Source organism: Lathamus discolor, chromosome 3 (assembly GCF_037157495.1).
Source record: "Lathamus discolor isolate bLatDis1 chromosome 3, bLatDis1.hap1, whole genome shotgun sequence".
Taxonomy (NCBI): Eukaryota; Metazoa; Chordata; class Aves; order Psittaciformes; family Psittacidae; genus Lathamus; species Lathamus discolor.
The window spans coordinates 21,577,114-21,600,646 of record NC_088886.1 but is presented as its reverse complement, the minus strand read 5'-3'; the positions used below and the strand labels follow the sequence as shown (position 1 = coordinate 21,600,646).

The following is a 23,533-nucleotide window of genomic DNA, read 5'->3' as shown; positions in this document are numbered from 1 at the left end:
CTGTGCCCTATTCCCATGAAAATCAGACTGAATGTCACTTTTCTTTTGCTTCTTCATAAATTTGTAATACTCAACATACTAAACACAACACTTTCATTGTTTCACTCTTATTGCAGCAATAGGAGAGAGTTTGGCTTGTCTTTGCTTGATCCTTAAAAACACCACTGAGCAACAGATTCTTCCGAGTCATCTCTTTTGTACAGAAACTGCCTAAAAAGGTATTTTGGAAAGTCAAGTGCTTGTGAAACTTGGGGATGACTTGATGCAATACCAATGACTTTTCTGTAGTTGGAGAATTACCAGAGGTGAGCATCTGGTGCAAGAGGGAGGAAAAAAATGCACACATAGTGGGAGCATCCCATGTGCAATTCAGCTTCTGCACAAACCTTCTAGCAGAGAAATATCAGGTTTCTTGTGACGTATACAGCCTGGGGGCTTCCAGAGGAACTCCTGAAGGCATTTACCTACCCTAAAGGGCTGGGAACATCTTGAGAAGTTTTCCAGGGAAACTAAGACTTTGCACATCCATAAACCATAATGCACTTTAACCTCCCTGGAGCAGCACCAATGATGCTGTCAGCAGCCAAAACGCGGGTGCTTCCAGTCCCTTGCAGCCAAGCACTCCAACCTGCCCACTTCCTGCGTCAGCTGGGGAGCCCCTACAGCTCCTCAACTCGTTCCATTTGCACATCACCCATGTTAGGACAAGAGGAATAACTTCAGGAAAAGATAATGAGCGAACCCCAGTAATTGCAAAGCCCGTTTCCCAAGAGCGCTTCTGGTTTCCGCAACTGGGGCTCGCTCATGGCTGGTATGTGCAGGGGGATTGCAGCTCACAGCCACGCAGACACAGTCGTTCGCAGACCATTGTCTCACCGTACAGCCTCATTTGACTAATCTGACAGAGCTTCACACAGTTATGGTGGCGTTTGTGTCACACGGGCAGGAGAGAGCCCCTGGGCAAGGAAAGAGCCCTCTTTAGATTTTCTTGGGGGCTGTTCCACGTTTTAACATTTGGGTTTTTTTCCCCTCCAACAACTTAATTAAAATGCGATTGGAAAGGTACTTAGTTGGTTTGACTCTGTTCTTTCAATTCATAGATTCAGTCCATCATACGCAAACACACACATGCATCTCTCAAATGCCACATATGAAACTTTGGAGCGGAGGCATGGTTTGACTCAAGCCTGCGTAATTACAGACAGCTTGGCTTGGCTGTGCTGAAGTTCACAGCATATACAATCACAGGACAGTTGCAATCATAAGCACACAGGCACCACAGGTTACAGCTACATACAAGCTAGGTTAAACATGTTTTTAAATTCCCTTTAACTCCCCCATACTCCTACTGTGGGATCAGTTCCTCCACCTAACCCAGAAGGCACAGATTGCAAATGCAAGTAAAATACTTACTGCCAAAGCCCGCAGGAAACTTAATGAAGTGAGGATAATTTCCATACATGTTTAATCTTCAGTTCATTGCTTGCCTTTCTAAACACAACTGTCTCCTCTAACTTCAAAGCTGCCTGGAGTGCAGTGCAGCCCGCTGGGGTCGGGACATGGCTCTGCAGGAGCAGGGGCTCTTGGAGGGTGCCACGGCAGCTGCCTGCTCCCGTGGCCTCATCCTTGCTTCACGCTGACAGCAGCTGCTCGCCGGAATGAGACATGTTCTTGTTCTCTGCTGCTCAGGGCTGGCTCCCGTGCTCAGCTGTCTCTGCTCCCCGCGAATTCACGGCAGACCATCCGGGTAGCATAATCGCCTGGATAAGGCGCCGATCAATGCATGACAGCTCCGGTATAGATCACAAATTGGGAGGGGCAGGGGGGTTTAAGTTGTTTAGGGGAGGAGCATCGTGGGGAAGGAGGGGGGTGCATTGCTTTTCCACCAGTGAAGACTCGATGCAGGTTATTAGTTATACTAGACGCAGCCATGTGGAGGTGTTTTTCGGACACGTGAAGCACCAACCCTTACCCAGAGTAGCTGTGCCCTGATCATGGGCTGGCTGACAGGGCAGGAGCACGTGTGCAACCTAGCACTTTGGGGCTAGGGCTGTGCAGGGCAGGTAGCTCCATGCTCCGATCTCACATCAAGCCCTGCCTCAGCTGCACTCCTGGCATCGAGTTATGGCCCTTGCAGTGCTGGACTGCAGTCATCCCTAGGAAATGCAGCCAAGGCTGAGGAGAACCAGGACGTTCCTGGGGAGAGCAGAGCTGGAAGCTCAACTCCTATCCCCAGAGGACTCCAAAAAACACCCCCCAAAAAATCATTAGCTGTTGCTAAAACTGTCTAGGATGAGAAGGGGGGACATGGGACAGAACCCAGGGGGCTCAATCTGTGCCACAGTCAGTAAAGTATTCACAGCAGAATGCAGCAGGCTTCACACATATTCACGTATGTACATCCAGAACTTCAATTTAATGCCCACCCAGCCTGAGAATAAAGTACTGCAGGAAATAGGTAGAAATAATCACAGACAAGCAGCCAGTTGCTAGATCAGAGCAAAGCTACATGCAGTCTTCATCACTCCCTCCTCCAATGACTGGTACTCTGAAGGGGAAACAGTCCCAGCTCCCTGACTGGCAAGCCCCCTACCACTTGCTGCAATTGCGGGGAGAAGCAGAGACGCAGGCAACAGCAGAGCCCGCTGCTCCTGGCTTCTGACCTGGGTGACCTCAGGTGAGGTCACCTTGAAGGGATGAAGGAGGAAGGAATTCTGTCTAAGGTTGTAAAATAGCAGAGACCAAGGTCTGCACTGACTTACATGTCTGTTGGAGGAGGAGGTGGGTTACAGCCTTGCCACTGGCACCAGCCATGTGGCAAAGAAAGAAGGCACAGAGCTAGCAAGGGGCTCTGCCTTTCCAGGGAGACCACAAACCACCCCCATGTACAGGATGGGGAGCATGCTATGCAAACAGCAAGGCAAAAGGAAGGGAGAACAGCAGATTAGAATGTTTGGCATTCTTCAAAGGCCTGCTGGCTCTTGGCTCCCTCCAGGTCACCCAAGGGCCCATGCTGCCCTTTGGCACTAAGCACGCTACAATGGGAAGGCATGCAATATACCAGCACAAAGCTGTTCACAGCATCCAGTCGCAGCTCAGGCAGATGCTGAGGTACTGTCAGCCTTGAGGTAATGCTTATGCAGGAGAAGGAAAGGTTACCCTTGTTAGCTCTGTTTCTTGCTTCTTTCTCAGACATTGCCATAGCCACTTCTCTCTAACCAGGGGGTTTAAACAAGTACCAGCATCCTGCATAGTCCATTAGCTAAGTCCAAGTACAGACACACTGGTTTTTCTTACAGTTAAAAAAAATAAAATTAAATAAATAATAATAATAATAATAAAAAAGTAAGATCAGTATTCAGAGAAGGTTCTACTAACGGAAAAAAAAAAAAACCAAGTAACTGCAGTCTTGCAGGGGGAATACAAACAGAAGAGATTTCTCTCATATTTTCTATTGGCCACTGTTCACATCTTGTTTGGTTTACTGCACAAACACTAATGGCACTGCAGAACTATTTCAGAGGAGGAAAGGCAGCTGAGCAGCATGCTTACATGCCCCGCTCACAGGCCACAAGTTTCAAGCTACGGGAAAGGAAGACCATAGGGTTTGATAGCCGGTACAAGAGCATAATGCAGCAGCATCTGACTGTGTGGTGCTATGTCCCAGTCCTCTCCCTGTTCAGCTGAGCTCACGTTTTGCCTTGCCACCACCCCAACATACAACAAGGACTTCCCCAGCAAATGTCCTCAGCAAGGGACAGTCCTCCTCCAAGAGTTCACAGCAGCATCCGGGTGCAGAAGCCATAGGCACAGCTCCTGTTTCAGTGGGTGCTGCCCCCTCAGTCACCTGGCCATGCTCTCACATACCCATGGGTTCCTCCGAAACCATCTCCACCCTGCCCTAATCTAAGTGGCATCAGATCTCTGGCAACCACAGGAATTTCTAACCTCTAGGCAAAGTTTGATATTTCAGGATAACACCGACTTTGCCTTTGGTGCTGTCCTTTAACAGCCACACTTGGGATCCTCCTTAGGGGCAGGAGGCAAGAGCTAGGCACAGAGCAGGGATGCTCCAAGGCCCCCCCAGGCAGATACCCAGAGTGCTGCAGAGAAGCCGCCTGCAAGGTGGCTTGTTTCCATCTTTGGACAGAAAATTAGATTTATCAGCAGGGCAAGTTTCCTCTGTGACGTGACTGAAAGAAACGTTTTTCTATCAAAAACCCCAACAAACAATCTGCTACCAAAATAAGTGATTTTCACACACACACCCTCAATAAGACCCAAGGCTTACACAGAAGAGTGGGACTTTGTGCAGCCCCACATGCAGCCTGCCAGAGGGATTTTTCTATTATCCAGTGTCAGACGATAACTCTGGCATGGTGGGAAGCCTGCCTGTCCACACAGAGACTTTTCCCGTCAATTGTCCATCACCCCACAGAGATGCATCTGACTGGGGGCCATCTATCCTCAGTCTTAAAGTGCCCACCAGCACTCAGAACTGAGTCACTATTTCAAGACAGATCCTCTCTTGCCCAGCAGTTTAACTTCCACCTCCTTGAGTCATACCTTACTACCATCCCAGCCTGGCTTGCCCCTTGCCCTCAGGCTGGATGAGAGGGCTGTGCCTTCACCCAGCAGCAGTGAGGCAGAGCTGGCTGCACAGCCCATTGAGCCCCAGCACCACTGGGACAGAGAGGTGTGAGCAACAAAGCAGCTTTGCATTTAAGCACCAATCGTGCTGAGATTTAGCAGTACCATTAATTCTTACTGACTACATGGGATCTCAGCAGCTTTAATTCCATGCTAATGAAGTTTTAGTGGGGAATTATTTTTATTGATCTGTCCAGAGCAAACAGCCTGATTTTAGTCCAACTCTGCCAGCACCCCTTTTCCCAGCCCTCTTTTCTTTCTCTCAGCTTAGAAGAAAGGGGAGAGGAAATAAGACAAAACATCTCTGAGCTCCTTAAAAAGGTTGGCAGTCCCAAGCAGTAAGTGGATTACTTTATTGATTTTTAGCAGATCTGGGTTAGTGAGTGCTTAGTGCTGCAAAACACATGTACACTCTAAGCAACTCCAAGGAAACCCCACCAGGCCCTTTCCTCAGGCAAAGCAAGCATCAGGCAACTCATTTAGGGGTCCACCATGGGTTTTGGGGCTGAAATCAGTACCCAAATTAGTCTGTGACAGACTCCAGGAACCAGCCCAGTCTCTCAGCAAGTGCTGCAGGACCATACAGAGGCAGACCCTCAATTTTTACTGGAAATAATAGCACTGGTCACTGCTTCAAATTACTGAGTTCTGTTTTATCACCACACACACCCTGTTATGTACAAGGAGAAAAAATAACTGCCACTGTTATTTTAGGAAGGAATAACATTGCCATGCCACATGCAGATGGGACTCAGTGCTGCTGACTGCCACTCAGCAACCACACCTTGAGAGCATCAGTCAGAGTGGGACTCCCAGCAAAGCAGTGCTGATTCAAGCCAACTGAGATACTAACATTGTGTTGGGGTCACTGACTCACCTCTCAGTTAACTTTCCAAAGCCATTTCACTGCAGCCAGCATTTCAGCAGTGTGTTGGAATAACATCTCAAAGAATTTCCAGTACTACTCCACCAAGCCTTTTGGAACACTGGTCTCTGGAGCCAGACCCTAAACATGTGAAAGCCTCTCCCATTCTGCCACAGAACTAGAAAAGCCAGAGAGTAAATAAGGTTCCTTATCCTTGCACATTGGATTGAACAAGGAAAACTCCAAACATCGCCAAGAAACCCGTCAGTCCCCCACCAAATCTCTGTTTAAAGGCAGAGGCATTCTTTGGTCATTCACATGGCAACAGCATAAGCAAATAAAAAGGTTGCAGCCCTCATAACCTTACAACTGCACATACATATTCCTCCTGATACTGCTTCAGAGCTAGAGAGTCCATGAGAAGACTCACTGCCCATAGGGTTGGTGGTAGAGATAGAGCTCCCTTTACATGGCTAGTGAAGTGCAACAGGGACTAAGAGGCTGAGTGCCCCAGGGGCCAAAATGCCCATTGCCCTCCCTGCATGCCTGCAAAGGACACACAGATACCAGGTGACATGCTCAGGGCCAAAGAGGAAGTCAGTAGCAGAGCAAGGACTTGAAACTGGGTTTCTCAGGGCTAACTGATGGACTGACCCAACCTCACCTACCTGCTGCAGGTTAACATTGGCCTGAGACAGAGCAAGTCACCAAAATCAAGGTGGCCCTATGATTCCCTGAAGATGAAGAGAAAGGGATCCAATACATCAGCCCTTCTCCACCTAGCCCTGCCCTTTCTCACTGCTGTCTCTTGTAAAGCAATAACTACAGACACCAGGCTAATGAAATTAGCCCCAGAGCTCCATCAGGCTAATGCAATTACCAGCAGCAGCATATTCAAACAGCAGAACCACAAACACACCTGCAGTAACACAACCTGCCCTCTTTTCCACAGGCTTTCCCCATCTCTACCTGAGCCCTGCAGCTGCCACCCAATGGGGGTCCCCTCCCGAGGTTCTGGAGGGCACGGGCCACCATTCCCAGAACCAGGCTGCTTCAAGGAGGGCACTGCTTACCTTGCAGAAAGCACAATCCCATGCAGCCAAGAGCAGCCTCTGAGGGCAGATAATTCCCAGGCTGTTTGAACCCTGGGAGACCTTCAATTACCAGCACCATAATGAGGCCCTCAGCCTTAATCAGAGGTGTCACCAAATCCTCTTATGCCTGCATAAGCACCTCCAGCAGCTTTGCTGGTTGCAGGACCCAGCTGCTCACTCCTCCAGGGAATTATCTCCCCAGGCAGGCATCAGTGATGGCACAAGCACATTTTGACACAGATGCAGGTGAGATGCTGCCAGGCACCAGTGCCAGATGACAAGGTGAGAGATACATGAGCAAGTCTTCTTCCCAGCCCAGAGGGCACCTGGAGTTGCACTGGAATAGACAGACATTGCAAAATTACTAGAAGAGATATCTTAATGCTGATGCTCCTTATCTGAGATGCAAAGAGCAGGTTTACATCTGTCTATTTCTGCATATGTCATCTATACCATCAAGCCAAGCCCATTCTCTGGGATGCTCCAAGAAACTTTTCAGCCGCTATCTGCGGATGGCAGGTGACCCCTTCTCACTCCGCTCTTCTGTGCTGGCACTTATTCATGGGGCAACAGGCAGCTCCTTCTACACATCCGTTCTGACTCATGCTTTCTGCTCCAACAATGCACTTTTTAATATCATGCGAGGAGCAAAAACAACAGGTCCACTATAATGCCGAGATATCCTGAGGCAGAAAATCCATTCGGAGCCCAGCTAGAGAGAGTCAAGTCAATTAGACACTTTCTGGGGCGTCAAGCTGCCAACAATCCCAGCCTTTGTAAGAGTGAAGAATCACTGCCTATGTGCTTCCCCACAACTCCCCCTTGCCAGAGCAGAAAGGTCAGCAGTGGTAGCGTCATGGAAAAGCATGCAGCAAAGTATTCCTGGGAAGGTGGAACCAAAAAATAGCCATTTGGATCCTCTGGAAAATACTTTTTTTTGGTCAAAAGATCTGTGCTACACCAGGTAGAGGTTTGGGAATGCATTGTATTGAGACACAATAGTTGAGTCAATCAACTGCTAGCTCAGGGTTTGGGAGCTCATCGCTCCCCACCTGTTTTCACACAAGTCATTCCACCTTTTTAGCTTAGATGGAATAAAGGTCATAGAGACAAAAAAGGAACCACTATACTGCAAACTGGGAGAGTCACACATCCCTCTACACTTAAAGGTAAGCCCCGGACTTCTCTTGTCAGTGGTGCAAGGTAGCAAACTTGCTACAGATCTGGGCTATAAAACCCATATTCCAGCTTGGATGAGGACAGTGAATTTCTGTAAGTGCTAAAGACACTCAGATGCAAAGGCAGGTCTCTGACCTTATGTCCAGAGGAGATTCTGGTGAGAAAAGAACACTTAGCTCTTAAAGTTAACCGGTGTGTCATTTAGTGTTCAGCAAGGAGCTTTCAAAGGACAGGTGAAGAAAACATTCACTTGATACCTCCTTGATACCACCCTGCAAGCAAACTTTCCAGAGTGTCAGAAGACCTACAGGTTGTCATTTCAATGCAAGCCCCTCTTTAACCCTGCTGTATACATGGTGTGAAGCTGAGATGTCTGCAAAATGCCTCGGAACAGCGAGGTTCAAAGAAAGTTACACCCCGAAGACCAAGATTTCTTCATCTTCTAAAAAAAGAGTTCTCAGGGAAACCTTAGGAGACACAGCTCCTGCAACTGCCACGATTTTGCCATTTTCCCACAACAACCATTTCTCAGAGGAAATATTTCAACAGAAGATTGTTCCTTGACCAGGTTAACCCTGCATTATTGCTTGCAGGGACATGTACTCTAAAAAAGAACCAAAATACCCACACCTTAGTCACAAAAAATCCCTACTGATTTCAGTACTTCTCTGACTACCCAGAAACAAACGACCTCAGTGAAACTCAGTTCCTTCACCTTTCTCTGCAGAAGTCATTTCAAAGAGCCTATCTTTTGATTTATTTTCCTTCTGGATCCTGCTCTATTTATTTGTCATTCTCTTTTGCTGGGAAACCTAGATTTCTGTGAGCAGACTATATTCCCTGGAAAGGGCCTGGGCTGGATGGCACACAGCTGACAGAGGACAGCCCAGCCACATAAAGTATTTGCTGGACCTTGCATTGGACCTTGTATGACAGCCACCAGAGCTCAGCGCAGGGTCTGGAAAGTCTTGTTACAGCACTGCTCTGCACAAGGCCACAAAGGCCTTTCGCCTGCATCCTCCCATGGAAAATGGTACAGTCTGTTGTGTAGCTGGGTCTTTGCTGCTCCTCTCACTTTGTGCATCCCCATGTTCATGCTTTTACATTTCTTCCTGCTTCAGCAAGTGCAAAACTCCAGAGACAACCTGTCAATCTCCATCACATTCGGCTGCCTTAGATGGTCTATTTATACCAGACAGGCAAACGCAGATATCTTGGAGTTCAAGGTAACAGGGGTTATTTCTGCTCTGAGTAGCACCTTTCTCAGGGGAGGAAGAATTGGAGGCATCCAACAGAAACAGCTTCACATCAGGACCTAGTACCAATACCTTCATGGCTGAGGGCACAGTAGCCATCACCAGCCACAGCCCAGTCCCTGAGATCCCAGCCACAGTAGCCTGGCCCTGAAAGCTCAGAAGGCTGATCTCTACCTTAACACACCTCATTTCAGATGCCTCTGATCCTGCAATGAGAGATGGGAGATCAGCACATACCTTTGGAGTTCTAACCCATGTCCTCTCCAAGCCAGCAAGGTCACAACTTCAAGCTTCCTCACAGTGCATTTCTCCACCGAGCACTGCCTGGATCCGGTGCAAGCATCTGGCTGCACACTGTCACATTAATGCCACAGCAAAGGCTCCAGCTTTCACTGAATTATTCCTGTCTCTCCTGCACTTTTACATTTACAATGCAATCTGGTCTCAGGCAGCCAGTGTATCTGACACAGGAAAAATCCTGCCTTATCAAGTTGGCCCATTACTATTCCTTAAAGAGATCTGAAGCTGAGGCATTTATACCAGCTAGCACTTTGCATCTCATGGCCACAGAGCTTTTGATCTGGACCAAGGGCCCAAAAGTCACATCTACCATATTGCCTAGGCACAGCCTCAGCCAGCACTTCTCAAACAGTCTTCATAGTTTAGTCCTTGCTCCAGTCAACGAGACATTTTCTATAAGCCACAGGGGTATAGCAGGGCTGCTGCCTTTTCATAGGATGCTTGCGGCTCCTCAGGAGCCAGGCAACTCAGCTGGATCCCACCCCCACTTCACTTCTGCAGACACCACTGGCTCATTAACCATTTTTTAGTAGATTTCGGTAGATTTCATTCCATTAGGCAAGAGAGAAAGGAAAGAAAATCCTAGCAAGGAGAGCAGTAAGTAAAATAAAAATTACTGCTAAAACCAAAGTGTGTCTGCTTGAAAGACGGAGAGGTAGGTTTCTCAGTGCTTTGCTGTCTCTGATGCACAGACGTTATGTTTCTGTAATGACATGATCTTCCTGGGGATGGCTCTCCTGAGCAATACCGAGTTTCAGGCAAGTCCTGGAACAAATATCCTGATCCAGCAGCCCTGGGCTAACACTATTACTACAGCAACCCGGCACACCGCAAGCCTCCAGCTCATAGCTATAACACCTCTGAGTCACCAGGGGGTGGAAAACACGGACAAAAAACCCCAAACAATAAAGCAGACCACATTTTTGTGCAGAGACACTCCCCATGCTGCACAAACATACCTCTACAGCATCTCCACAAACACCAGGTCTAGAGAAACAGCCTAGGCATGGCAACGGGAAGAAATGAAGCACTATAAAGTCTTGCTGCCCAAGCACAAGCTACAAAATGCATTTAAGATGAACTGAAGCACAAACATACCCCTCATTAATGAGCTGTAAAAAAAGCAAGCAGAAGAAGGGGGATACAAAGACCCCACCTTAGCTCTCACTGCCTCTAGCTCCACTAATGGTTCAGACAACTCCACTCTTTGTATGTCCCCTAAGCCATGCAGACTTCCATTTCACAGAAAACCAACAGGTTCATTTTGTGATCATCTCCTTATAGATCCAACCAACATCAGTTCAAGACTCTGCCAACCTGGTTTGTTTGACATTAAGGAGACTGAACCATTTCTTTGCCTTTAACGGACAGTTACATCTCTCTCATCTTCTATAGCAGCTGTCCATCCCCTGGGACTCACTTTCCAGTGCCAGATGAAGGGAGACTAACACAATGTCAAACTCAGCCAAAATATTCTCCCATGAGATCAGTTTCTCTTACTGTTTCCCTACCGAAACTATTAAAAACCCTTCGCCTCCCTGCGCAGCCTAGGGGCAGGTAAGAATCCAGCTACAGGGAGCATCGCTTTCCTCCTCAATGCCCTCCATTGCCTTTCAAACAGATCGTCCTCTCAAAAGCCACATGCTCCCCTGCACCAAATGGAAAATCCACTGGTATTTAAAGCCATGGGAGCATGACAAAACTCCCTGTGTCCAAAAGAAAGGAACAGCTCTAGATCAAGACAAGCATGGACCACACCACACAGAGCCAAGACAGCACAGCAGTGACAAGCAAGCACGTGAAGAATTTGCAGGAATGTGGAATGATATTTGCTGGCACTGTCAAATACTGCCTCTCTGCCCCCCCAGTAGAAAGCGAGAGAAAGAAGTGAGCACCTGCCCACATGTTTTGGCCCTGTCCTTTCGAGCCTCTGAGCAGAAGGAGCAGCCTCCGCACAGCAGAAGCAAAGACCTGGGATGATGTGGGCACAGCAATACATGTTTGAATACTGGCACTGTGCTGATGTACACTGACTTAAGTCAGCTTGTTCAAGAAATCCCTGAAGATCCCAGGGCAGCTTCTCCAACATAGAGCTGTCTCCTCTGCTAACTAGACATAACTCAGTTGCAAAATTTGAGCCCAGTCCCTTTTCAGGTCTTAAACTTTCCAGACCAGCAGCACAGCCCTAAAGACTAATCTATACCAGTAAATTCACCAACTCCAGGGTATGATCCAGCATCCTGCTGGCTAATAACTCAGTGCCTGGCACTGTCCATCAGATGGTTCCTGAGCACAGTCTGGGAATCAGCACAGGTCAAGGATTGTTCCCACAGGAAACTCTGGACATTTAAGAGCCAAGACATGCACACACAGTGTCAGTCTTCCCTGGCTTATTTCATTAATAAGGCTTTTTAATCACAGCTATCCACTAAATCCTGTGGTCCTGGAGCCTAAAATCCAGGGCAGCAAAGACCCAGCACTTCAAGCATCACAAAAACTGTGCAAGACACATCCCTCAGTGCCCTGAGTATTTCTTTGAATCGCCCTGGGCACCTGTGCCAGGTGGGAAAGCCTTCCAGGAGGGCTGCTGCCCCAAGATACGGGCTACTTCAAGCTCTCACAAGCAGAGAGGATCCAGGAGATATGTTTACATGCCATGCTTTGGCACACAAAACCTCTAACCTAGGATGACACAGAAGCAAGGAAAGATGAGTATTGATGAATACTCATTCAGGTGAAACAGAAGAGCTAAGAGAGCTAAGCGCCTCAGCTGACACCAATGGATACAGCTCTCTGACAAAAAAAAGAACCCCATCCAATTTGCAATACCCAAGAGCTGTCCCATTTCATCTTTCTGGTTGGAAACCCAGTTATTGGTGCAGGCTGGCTCCCAGAATCCTGAGCAAGCAGTCCCAAACCCAGCATCTTTCTCCAGGCTCTCCACTTTTCCTAGTCCTCCAGGAAGGTGCACCTTTCTGTGCATTCCTATCACCTCCAGGCAAGAATCTCCCAAAACCTCTCCATCATCTGTAAACCTCCTCAGAGAAAAGCCTTGCTCATGTCTCTGCTGAGCACCTTGCACAGCTGTCCCCTTGGAGAAGTTTCGTTCCTGGCCTTTGTAACAAGTCAGCAACAAGAAAAAGGTCATTTACATCCATCACGATGTATATGCAGTGAACATGGTGAGGACTGCCAGAGAATAACAGTGCAAGGGCCAGCCAGTGCTCTGCAGGGATGTTTGCGCAGATGTCGCTACAGATTTTGGGGGCAGCTGGTCTTGGACCTGCACAGTTATCACTGATGGAAGATGCTGAACAGTTCAGGGCAGAGGCTGCCATGAGGTACCTCCTGGAGGGGGGACACTCAAACACACCCTGCTCCTTCTTCTCCTGTAAGCATTCACCATTTGCAAGATGGACCTTTGGCCTGGCTCTGCCTGGCAGCTTTTTACACCCATGGGATGCTCTTACGCAGCCCACACAGCTCCAGCTTACCCCAAGTCCAAGTCCCAGCCTACACACAGGGGCAAAAAAAAAAAAAAAAAAAAAAAATTAAAAAAATAAAAATAAAAATCACAGACACAGACTCAACCCCCAGCATCACTTTTTTTGGCCTGAAGAAGAAGGCATGCAAGGCTGCTTGATGCAAGATGTGAGATGTGATCACTCCCTGCCGTCCCAGCTTCTAAAGGGCTTTTGGCTCCTCATCCACCTGCTTCATCCCCAGCTTAGCAAGCCCAGGCACCCCCAGGGCACCTGCAGCCCTGTGCGTGCAGCCACAGACGGATGTCTCCATAGCCCTCCCCATGGGCTGACTCTCTGCACGAGCTATCTGTCAGGGCAGGGATCGTCGCCCAGCTCAGAAATAGGGCTGAGCTCTTCCCAGCTCCCTCCGCACCGTGGGTCAGCAGGGCTCAGATCCACGTGTGATGTGGGGACAAGGCTGGCCAAGGCTTCCAAGTGGGACAGGCAGTTTTGCATCTCTAGTGCCCAAGGTGCAACTGTGGAGAAGTCTGTGCTGCCCAGGTGGTGACTTGCCAGGTGACAGGTCCACAAATGCACCCCCTTCTCCCTTAGCAGGGCTCAGGGCCCTGTTTCCCCACCCACAGCATTTGGAGGGGGAAATATTCACTGTATTCTATGGCTATATAACCCTAAGAAAACCCATCCTAAAGGATGTGTCAGGCCCAGCCTGCCTGCAAGCTGCCATCCCACAAATGCAACCCCACTGCCTGGCTTGAAAACCTTCCCTGAGCACCCTGCTGTCCCCTCCTTGCTTTGTGTATGCCTTTAACAGTCTGCCGGATTACCCATTGCAACAAAAATAACAAAGCTACAAAAGAAAAGGGCAAACAAACGCCATATTCTGCAGCAATTAGTGCTAAACAGGGGAAAGGGGAGCAGGGAATGAATGGACAATGGGGAGGGCAGGGGCACGGCAGCCCGGACCCGGCAGGCTGGGCACAAACAGTCCTCAGGAGGCCGGGTCTGAGCCAGGGAGCAGCGAGCTGTATGTAAGGAAATGCAGGAAGATGAAAAGGAGTATTTAAACAAGCACAGGGCAGTCCCCACAGGGCCTCCCTGTCTGCTTGGCTTCGTCACAGAGTGTCCAGGGAAGAGCAGCTCCTGCTTTCCCCCCTCACCAAGTCCTTTCAGGTGGTGGGGGGACTGGCAAGCTGTGGTGTGGTCTGCTTAGAAAGGAAGGAATCCATTAATCTCCCTGGTAATTACTGCCATATATGGATTTGCACAATTACACTTTGTTAATTGGTTATTACAGGCAAACCAGACTGATTGGGCAGAACGGCTGGGCTTTAACTCCTTCACTGCCCCCAGGGCCAGCCTGACACAGAGGCAGCCATCCTCCCAAAACACTGCTGTATCCTCCTGTAACCTTGCTGGCTCCAATGCCAAGGACCAGAAAGTATGGGCCCCAGCGATTAGCCCAAGCCATCTTTCCTCTGATGCCTTTCTTTTAGCTGGGGATCACAAGGAGATGGACCCAAGGGGAAAAGAGTGAGCCTGCACCTCAAAACAGCCAAACTCCCTAGCTGATTTCATTTGCTCTGGGTTGCAGCAGACACATCACGTACTCCCCAGGGTGCTGAGGGACTGCAAACTCAGATCTTGTTTGTTTTCAGGAGACCCAGATTGCTTGTGCACTTCAACTTCATGCCCTCAAGCCCAGCAGGGTTAGTGCCAACGAGAGGAGAATCCACTCCCAAGCCTCCCTCAGTCTCTGAACACAGCTTCTGCAACTAGATTTGCAGTGTAATGATTCTCTCCTTCAAAGCACTGAAAACAGATGCTTTACTGTAGTAATAAATATATATATAAATACAGTAATGTAACTCATGCCAAAAATTACAGCTGAAGCCCTTGTAAAAATCGGACAGCATAGGACTTCTGACAGTTGGGTGTGGAGGCAGCCTGGCCTCCTGACACCGCAGCTAACACCTCTGACACCCCTCACAGGTAACTGGTTATCCAGGACATGGCCCCAAAATGTCTTGTTCAGGATCCAACGATGTTTCTGGGAAAAGTGCAGAAGAGGCAAGCCAAGGTGAGAGCAGTTTCTGCCAGAATCATGTCAAAGGCTTCCTATTGAAAAGCCATGACAAGAAAGCAATCAAGAGCACTGCAGAAAACCAACAAGGAGGAGGGCCCACCTGAGGACAGAGCTGTGCTCAGCAGCCACCAACTCAAGGTCAGAGCAGGCATTGACATCTTGGCACATCAGAGCCACCATAGTGTTACTTGGCTTTTTCAGGTGCACTCCGATATGATGCAGGGCACAGCAATGCACTGCTCCACCACATTGCCTCCCCCTCCCCCCAGCCCTGCTCTCATTTATTGCATTACTGCAGGTTCCCGGAGATTTCCCCTCTGCCATTACTGTCACATGCGGATGAACCTTGAGATATCACCCTGCCCTCCATCCTCCTCCTCCTCAAGGGCAGCCCAGCACACCTCCCTAGAGACGCACCTCCTGCTTAGCAGTAGGCTATTGCTCAGCACAAGCAAGAGACTTACGGGAAGAGCAGAGCATCACATACCTAGTGATGACTTCAGTAAGCTTACTTCTCTACAGCAAGAGAAGATACTTCTAACTCCAAACCCCCCTCTAGCTTCACCCTCTGAGTAAAAAGGCCCTTGGGCGGCTTGACTTGGGTTTTTTCAGCTGAAGTGTAGATTGAGACTCAAAACACTTTCAAAGAACAACCCCCACCCTTTCCACTACTGCTGTTACTGCAATAATGCCTACTACAGCACTCTAGGTCTAGCCTAGGAGAAAACTCCTTATCAGCTAATCTAAGGGCTTTTACTGTCTCCTCTCTGCTGGAAGGAGTAGGCCCAGCAAGAAAGTCTTATCCCTAGAATGTCACTGGAGTTACAAAAAAATTGCAGTAGAATTTGTTTCTACTGTTTCAGTCACCTTCGATTTGCCAGCTCCCTGACTTCAATGAAGAAGTTTCTTTCTCATGCAAAAGCCACCTCCAAGAACCCTGTCTGAAGGGGGCCATCTCATCCATTGCAAAGGCAGCTTCTCCCAGCTCCCTGCAAGTGTTTCAGGTGTGCGTGAGCTTGTCTTTGAAGAACAGAAAGGCAGGCCAGCCCTGCACCCATGAAAGGTTGCTGATCTCTCCCATAAACCAATTGCCTCGGCAAAGTTCAGATTAAATCTTCAGATCTGTCAAAGGGAAGATCGGGCAGAACCTGCAACTGCGCTTAAAAAGGTCAGCCGGGAAAAGTCAGGATGCGAAGGATGCTCGCTTTATTGACAGATGCAGAGTGGAGCAGTCTAACCTGTGAGTACCTGCAAGCTGATTTTGGCAGCACATGCTAGACTTCAACTCTGGGCTCTGTTGCCTACAAGCAGTGACAAATCCTTTGCAGATCACTTCCAGACAAGAAACAGAGTTTGGGGACTAGGACTGAAACTCAGTCTGAGGCTGAGCCCCAGGCAGAGATCTTATGCAGCCTTCCTTTGTCCTGAGGGATGAGAGAAGGCTGGAGGGATGGATGCCTTTCTGGCTCTCATGACCCAGATCGTCTTTTTAGATCTCTGAGACTAGAACAAAATTTTGTCTCTGTCCTTTATTTCTACACACACACCTATCTGTCCAGGTTTCTGTAAGAAACAGAGCTGTGAGTATCCAGGCATTTGCTGGAGTACAGCAGTACAAAGTGAGTCATCCCAGTAAAAAGCTAGAGAATCTTCCAGCACTGATGGAGTTGGACCCTGGGAGCACTTTACAGTGCAAAGCTTCTACTTTTGAGGGTCTGGAGTACTTACAACAGGAAAAAATAACAGATTTTTGAAACTTACAATGTGTCGTGGTTTAAGTCCAGTCAGTAACTCAGAGCCACGTAGTCACTCGCTCACTCCCCCCTTTCCTCCTCCCTGCTCCCAGAGGGGGAGGAGAATCAAAAGAATGTAACTCCCATGGGTTGAGATAAGAACAGTCCAGTAACTAAGGTGTAACACAAACCACTACTGCTGCCACCAGTAACAGTAATGATAAGGGAAATAACAAGGGAAGAGAATACAACCGTTCACCAGCTGCCGGCTGATACCCAGCATGACCCAAGCAGTGATCTAGCCCTTCCGGGTAACTGCCCCCAGTTTATATACTGGGCGTGATGTGCTGTGGTATGGAATACCTCTTTGGCTAGTTTGGGTCAGGTGTCCTGTCTGTGCTTCCTCCCGGCTTCCAGTCCTCCCTGGCAGAGCATGAGACTCAGAAAGTCCTTGGTCAGAGTAAACATTACTGAGCAACAACTAAAAACATCGGTGTTATCAGCACTGTTCCCAGGCTGAAAGTCAAAACCACAGCACTGCACCAGCTACTAAGAAGGAGTAAAATGACTGCTACTGCTGAACCCAGGACACACTGATTCCTCCATGTCCCAGTTATGACATGGGTTCTGTCAATGTGGAAATGTACTAGCCATGGTCTGTGCAGCAGATGGAAGGGACACAGAGAGGAGAAAGCAACTTCAATGCAAGCCCAATCCAGAGCCAGCAAATGCTTACCTAGTGCCAGCTACCTTGTCAGCTGCCTACCTGTTCGCATCCAGTTAACATCTCCTGGTCTTCTGGGAGCAATCTCTGCCCTCTCTGCAGTCCCTCCAGCCCTCTGATCTGCTCAAGACAGCTGGGTTTCAATTCCCAGGGTTCAACCCCTGGTGCAAAAGTTACTTTGCATCTGACTGGATCAGTTCCAGTGTTGTGCCACTGGTTTACCTGATATACAGGAATTAGACAGTGTATCAGCTGATACTAATCAAACTTCATATAGCTATGGATATGTGACATATTTACTAAGAAAGCAGCAAGAGAAGCTGCTGCTTAAAACTTTATGTGACTTGGGAATATATAAAGGTAAATATATTCCTTTTTGTCACAATATTTCATACATATATACTCATATGCAGCAGAGGTAGCGAAACACTGGCACAGGTCAAAACGCATTGGGTCAGGTCAAAACACAAACTAGGTCCAAACAGATATGAAATTAATTAGACAATTATAGCATTTTCCCACTGGAATTCTCTCACGCTGTACATACGCACCCACATTAAATATATTTGACAAAATCAGTATTCACCCAGGGAGAGGTTTTGGAGGAGCATCACTTTTAAAAAGTATTATTCCCATGGAAAATTATTGACTAGCTTTACATGTATCTTCCACTGTCTTTTATTAACTTCTATTAGCTGATCCCCAGAACACTTTTAGTATATGCCGTCTCAACCCTCACCTGTAAATACAGTATCCCTTTCCATACTCTGAACACTTTTCTTTCCCTCCATTGCAGGAGGAAAGCACAGACTCATAGAAAACAGGTCTGGAAGAGACCTGTCAAGCTTATCTTGGCTGTCTTCCCGTCCCAAATCAAATCAGAGACAGAGCTGCCACTCCTGTGAAATAGCTTTTCCCAGTGTCTCAACTGAACTTCCTCTCTGCAATGGAGAGCACAGCAGCACAGTGCTACACTCCCATAAAGGCTCTGTTCAGCCGGCACCTATTCCTATAGCAGCAGCATGCCCAGGAGGCTGGGCAACCCCTCTGCCTCTTGGCGATGGCCACAGCGGGGTCCGCCACCCCTCCATGCAGCTGCCCGGCCCACAGCTGAGCCCGTACTGCTGCTCAGCACAGCCAGTCTGCACAGGGTCAGGGAAAGGACTTACAGAAGTGAGGGAAGGAGCCCGTCTCCAGGGAATAAGGCTGTGTTCCCAGCTGCATTTCCAACCTGTGTCCTGTCTCGTCAGCAGACTCAACCATGAAGGGAGGTTTGGGACCAGCTGTCTCAGCCCCACCGGCCTGTTGGAGGAAGAAATGACTGTTTACATGTTACAAAGAAGCATCCTCTCAATCTGTCCTAAGTTACAAATTTACCTCCCAGACCTTGACCGGGGCCGGGGTTTCCTGTGTTTGCTGTTTGGGCTCCTGTCTCTTTGGAAAGCGGGAGATGTTGCAATGCCGAGGGGGAGGGCTGGCTGCATAGGCTGCCTGGGAAAGGCCCTGCAAGGCAAAGGAGTTGGTCTGAAATGCCTGTGCTGGAAAGTGTCTCTTGGAAGTGGTTTCTTTTCTGATTCCAGCTCCTGAAGGAATTAAACCAAGCAAACAACTGCCCTCCTGTCTGAACATCAATTTTAGATCTGCTTTCCTCCTTCTCTGTGACAGTTGGTCTTTCTTCTCCCATCTGCAAGCCTATCCACACTATTTGATATCAAACTTTGTTATCAAGAAGGTGGTAGTGTTAGCCACACCACCACTGGACTCCAGTGGAGACCCCGCATAGCTGGATTTTGCCTCACTGAAGCTGAATGAGGGCTGTGGGGCAGGTGACAAGGGAGCAATGTCCTGTACACATTCCTGAGCAGCGTCACTAGTGCTTGCAGATGACCTGGACGGACCCATGTCTCTAGAAGGCTTTCAGAAGACATACAGCTAGTGCTGTGATCAGTTTTTCTTGCGCTGAAGTTGGAACCTCTGACTTTGCTTCTGAGCTTCTTTCTCTCTGTTACACTCTCAAACCATGCATGGGTGTCTGCTTGCCCCTTCATGTCTGAATTCTGCCAGTCCTGAAGGAGAAGAGCTACAAGCAAATGACATTCCTCCCCCCAGTCTGCACTGCTAATCTCAGAATCTTGTCTCCTATGTGTTCCCCTTCAGGCTGTGTCAACATTGTCGGGGTTGTGGAGGGCAGGATTGCTCTGACTTCTCTGTCCCATCCGGAACATTGTGTGCTGCCCAGCCCAGCCCAACCGCACAAAGAATATTGCTCTGGGATGCAAGTCAGACCTGCTAGAGGCTTTTAACCACCTCCCTCTCTCAGATTTCTCTACATTTACAGCAACAAAACACGCAGAGTCCCAGGGTGGGGTGATCTCAAGACTTCTTCCAGAGACTTTCAGAAATTGGAGCCTTTGCATTGCTGTAATCCCCTCAGAGCAGAAGACAGAGCATTGCTAATGCCAAAGCGAGCCCCACAGCCCCTTCCACATCAGTGCCAACTGCCAGGACATCTACTGCCAGAGAAACAGCCACAGGGCTAGCAATGGTGCTGAACTGCCAGTTTGATTTTTCTTGCACTTTCAGGAAATTCTTAACCAGCAATTGCAACAAATACCTCAAATTCAGGTTCTCATGGAGCTGAAACCCTGCAGGGTAGTCTGGATTGGAACCAGGAGGTGAGAAAAGACATGGAAAGATACCCTGTGGCATCAACTCTGGGCCTCTTTAGGAGCCATAGAACTACAGCATGCTCTGTCTGCTGTCTCTTCTCCCCAAGAGTATTGCCCCTCTTACATCCTTACACTGCCATGGGCAAGACGGATCCAAACTCTTCCTTTTTTTCTGTTTTTACCCAGGAAGGGCTGTCCATCAGTCAGATCAGTATTCAGGGACTCCAGATCTTCTCAAGCCCCATTGACCTTTCTGATCCACTCAGGTTCACCTCCCTAGTTCCCACAGACAGCAAGATTTCTGTGCCATGAACTGTGGTGCTTGGATCCCACTTACTCTCCCTTTCCCTTTCTCAGACCTAACATACCGCAGCAGCTGCCAGAGCACGGAACCACTCCAGAAACAAATCTCCAGTGTTAGGTGGCATGGCTTTAATTACAGGACAGGAATCAGAAGAAGGGCTATGAAAAAGTGCTATTTCGAAACCTTAAACCTCCACTCAAAGCACTTTGTGTGGCTGCAAGCAGAAGTAGCAGGACATGAACTGTGCAAGCACACAAAGGAGCTAAATCAGTGTTCTGTTGATAGAGTCTAGCAAAATAAGCTAATGATGGACAGGACTGCAGGTTTTCATATGTGAGGGAAGGATTTACAGTAATACCAAAGGAATTATTTCAGCCTCACAGTGACAATACCCACCCACTTCCTTATTATTTCATATTGATCTTTCCCTAAATACATGTGGCTGGAGGAAATGATGCATAAATTACTAACAAGTTAATTTCTTGCTCCAACACAGACTCACAACAGCCCTTTGAAGGGGAACCAGGAAAGACAATGTGTGAAAGGATAAAGGCAGTGAGACAAGCTTGGATGTAATAATCCCATGTGAATGATTATTGCTGCAACTAATGTAATCTAATAATGAAGAATTTACGCCAGATGTCCCCCCAAATATGGCAGGCAGACTCAGGATTCAGCAGTGGATCCATTTCTAAGGAAACCTTGTTAGGAGGAAAAAAAATGCTGTTGTCTGTTCATCAAGTGAGAGGCTATAGACTTCCATAGTCAAAGCTTCCCGGGAGTGTGTTCATTAAACCTGATTGACAATTTGTTTTCTGGTGAAGCTTAAGAATTTGAGTTTGGCCTATAAAGCTCCGAACAGCCTAGGAGAAGTCCATTCCAGAAGCTGGCCCTTACCCCAAGCCAGAGCTGCCACCATGATTTCCCCTTTGTCTCCCTGGAAGTGAGAGAGCTGCTGGGAAGAGCATTCTTGAGGACAGGTAAATGAAGAGTAGAGAATCACCTTCTTGTATTTGTTCTGAACTTGCATCCCTTCAGCTCCCACAAGAATATCCCAGACCAGAGTTCCATCCCCCTCTTGGTGCATCCCTTACACTCCTTTCTTTCTCATAAGCTGCAGCATACTGGGCACACCATGCAGCAGGGAAAAGGAAAACAGAACACTCTGCACCAGAGGATTATCTTGGGTGTACCCAGACTGCTGCAAAATGAGATTGGCTTCACCTTGGCTCCTGCCATTTCAGAGCCCATTTTGCAGCAGGCAGATTGAGCACAGGTCCAGCAGAGCACTGCTGGCCGTCCAGGTCTTCATAAAGACCTGAACCAGATCAAATTTTTTGCCCAAAAATCAGACCAGAGTTGGGATAATTTTTTACCTCAGATGAAGCACCAAACTAATGCTCTTCTAGCCCAGATATGGTAATGGCACTACCAATAGCCGCTGATTTCCACGGCATGTTAGGCAATCAGCCAAACCAGACACACGACATCAGCAGTTCCTTTTCATTCAAATCCACACATAAGCTAAGTTTAAAAACAGGCACAAAATATACTTTTTCACTCTCTCCTTGCTTCTGCTGTATTTTCGTCATCTCTTTGAAGGTATTTCATACAGGCATTCCAAATAATCTATCCTAGTCGCACTTTGGGGTTTGAACTGCTGTTCCTAATTTCTCCCTGTTAACCACTCTATTTAAGTAGCTCTGAAGGAAAGAAGGGGAAACAGAAGATTTATCAAGATCCAGAGCCACTAAAACACAAACCACTACATTCAACCTGAAGTATTTGTTCAAGACCCATTAAGTTAATGGGAACTTAGCATCTTGTTCATTCATTGCTTTTGCACAAGTCCCAGAGATCTCCACAGTGAACCTGCGTGACTCCAGTACTGAGTCATGAGGACTGTATGAACATGGTATGATTGTGTCAAAATCCCAGCCACGGTGCTTCTCCCATGATCCTCCCTTGTCAGCTAGTTTGATAGCGTAGGTTGCTTGGTCTATGTTGAAACCTATTTCACTGTGTGCTGCTGTTTTGTTCTAACAGGCACAGAGCTGCTCCAAAGGACTTTGCAAACAATAATACAAACATAGTTGCACTTAGGACTTGCGAACCCTGATTTTAGCCAGTCTGTATGTCAGAAGTCAGCATGCCTAGAAATGACTTACAAACAGGACCAAAGATCAGGCCTAATTTTAGTAGGCCTTTGGGCTCTGCATCCCCTGACTGTGCTTGCTTTGATGAAACATGATCATAGGATGAAAGAAAGCAAAAACCCAGCTGGCACCTGCTGGGAGGGCAGGGAGAGAGAATCTGGCAGACAGGAGGTTCCTACCGAGATTGCCAACACTACTACACGTCTGTTTTAGTTTTTGGGCAGCATGGTGAATCCAAAGGTGATAAATATTTGGCTTGGCTGGCCAGACAAGATGTGCCCACATCGGATACTGCACCCTCCCTCCTCACTCAGTTGCATCTCTGCATCTCTCAAGTCAGCTCCTTCTGCTATGCTTCAAGTCTCCAGCCCCTGAGCTTCAGAGAGTATCCAGGCTCTGCTGGAGTGGAACACGTATGTAGGAATAGCTGCTTCCTTACAAAGAGCAGGCTGGTCAGCTGCAGTGCTCTATACCAGGCATCTGGACAACCAATTTCAAATTTCAGTTTGCAGCACAACACAAGGATTGTTGTTAGAGGATATCGTTTCTGAACCTCAGGAACCTTTGAGGTATCTGTAGTATTTTTAGGACAACAGCTTTATTTACAATTCAGTGCCATGAAAAGACAATGTTTAACTAAACTGGGAGTGACTTTGTTTTCCAAATACTTTCAGTGAGGAAGAGTGACTCTGAAGTGAAAAAAAAACTTGTCTGAATATCAGAAGAGGTTAATAAAGATTCTTTACTACCCTTTCTCTTGCTGTGAAGTCCTGGAAAAAGGACTAAAGCCCAGTTGTGCTCTTTAACCAAAGAGTGCGTACTGTTCTCTTTTTACTAGTCAGGATGCAATTTCTTTCTATAAATATCTAGTGGTTTACCATGCCATTGAATGTGCAGGTGAGCTGGCTCAATACATTTATCAAGTGGGCACCTGCAGCCTGAATGACTCATTGCCCCTGCAGCAGCAATCACCAAATAACATTCTCTGATGGAGGACAGGCAGACAAGTCAGACCGCTGGGCTGTAATAACCCTT

General features: G+C 47.9%; 1 protein-coding gene across 3 annotated transcripts in view; it reads right to left on the bottom strand.

Moving 5' to 3' along the window:
- RXRG (retinoid X receptor gamma) overlaps positions 1-18,819 on the bottom strand; it is a 38,313-nt gene extending 19,494 nt beyond the window's left edge. The window contains exons 1-2 of one of the 3 annotated variants that reach the window (XM_065673997.1): positions 18,747-18,819; positions 18,539-18,671 (exon numbers count right to left, since the gene is read on the bottom strand). In XM_065673997.1, the coding sequence (XP_065530069.1) occupies positions 18,539-18,632 (94 nt within the window). In that variant the 5' untranslated portion in view covers positions 18,633-18,671; positions 18,747-18,819. Of the gene's footprint in view, positions 1-1,413; positions 1,497-6,183; positions 6,289-18,538; positions 18,672-18,746 lie in introns of those variants that run through there. The other 2 variants (XM_065673999.1, XM_065673998.1) reach the window with 2 other exon arrangements.
- Between the last annotated feature and the right edge of the window lie 4,714 nt (positions 18,820-23,533).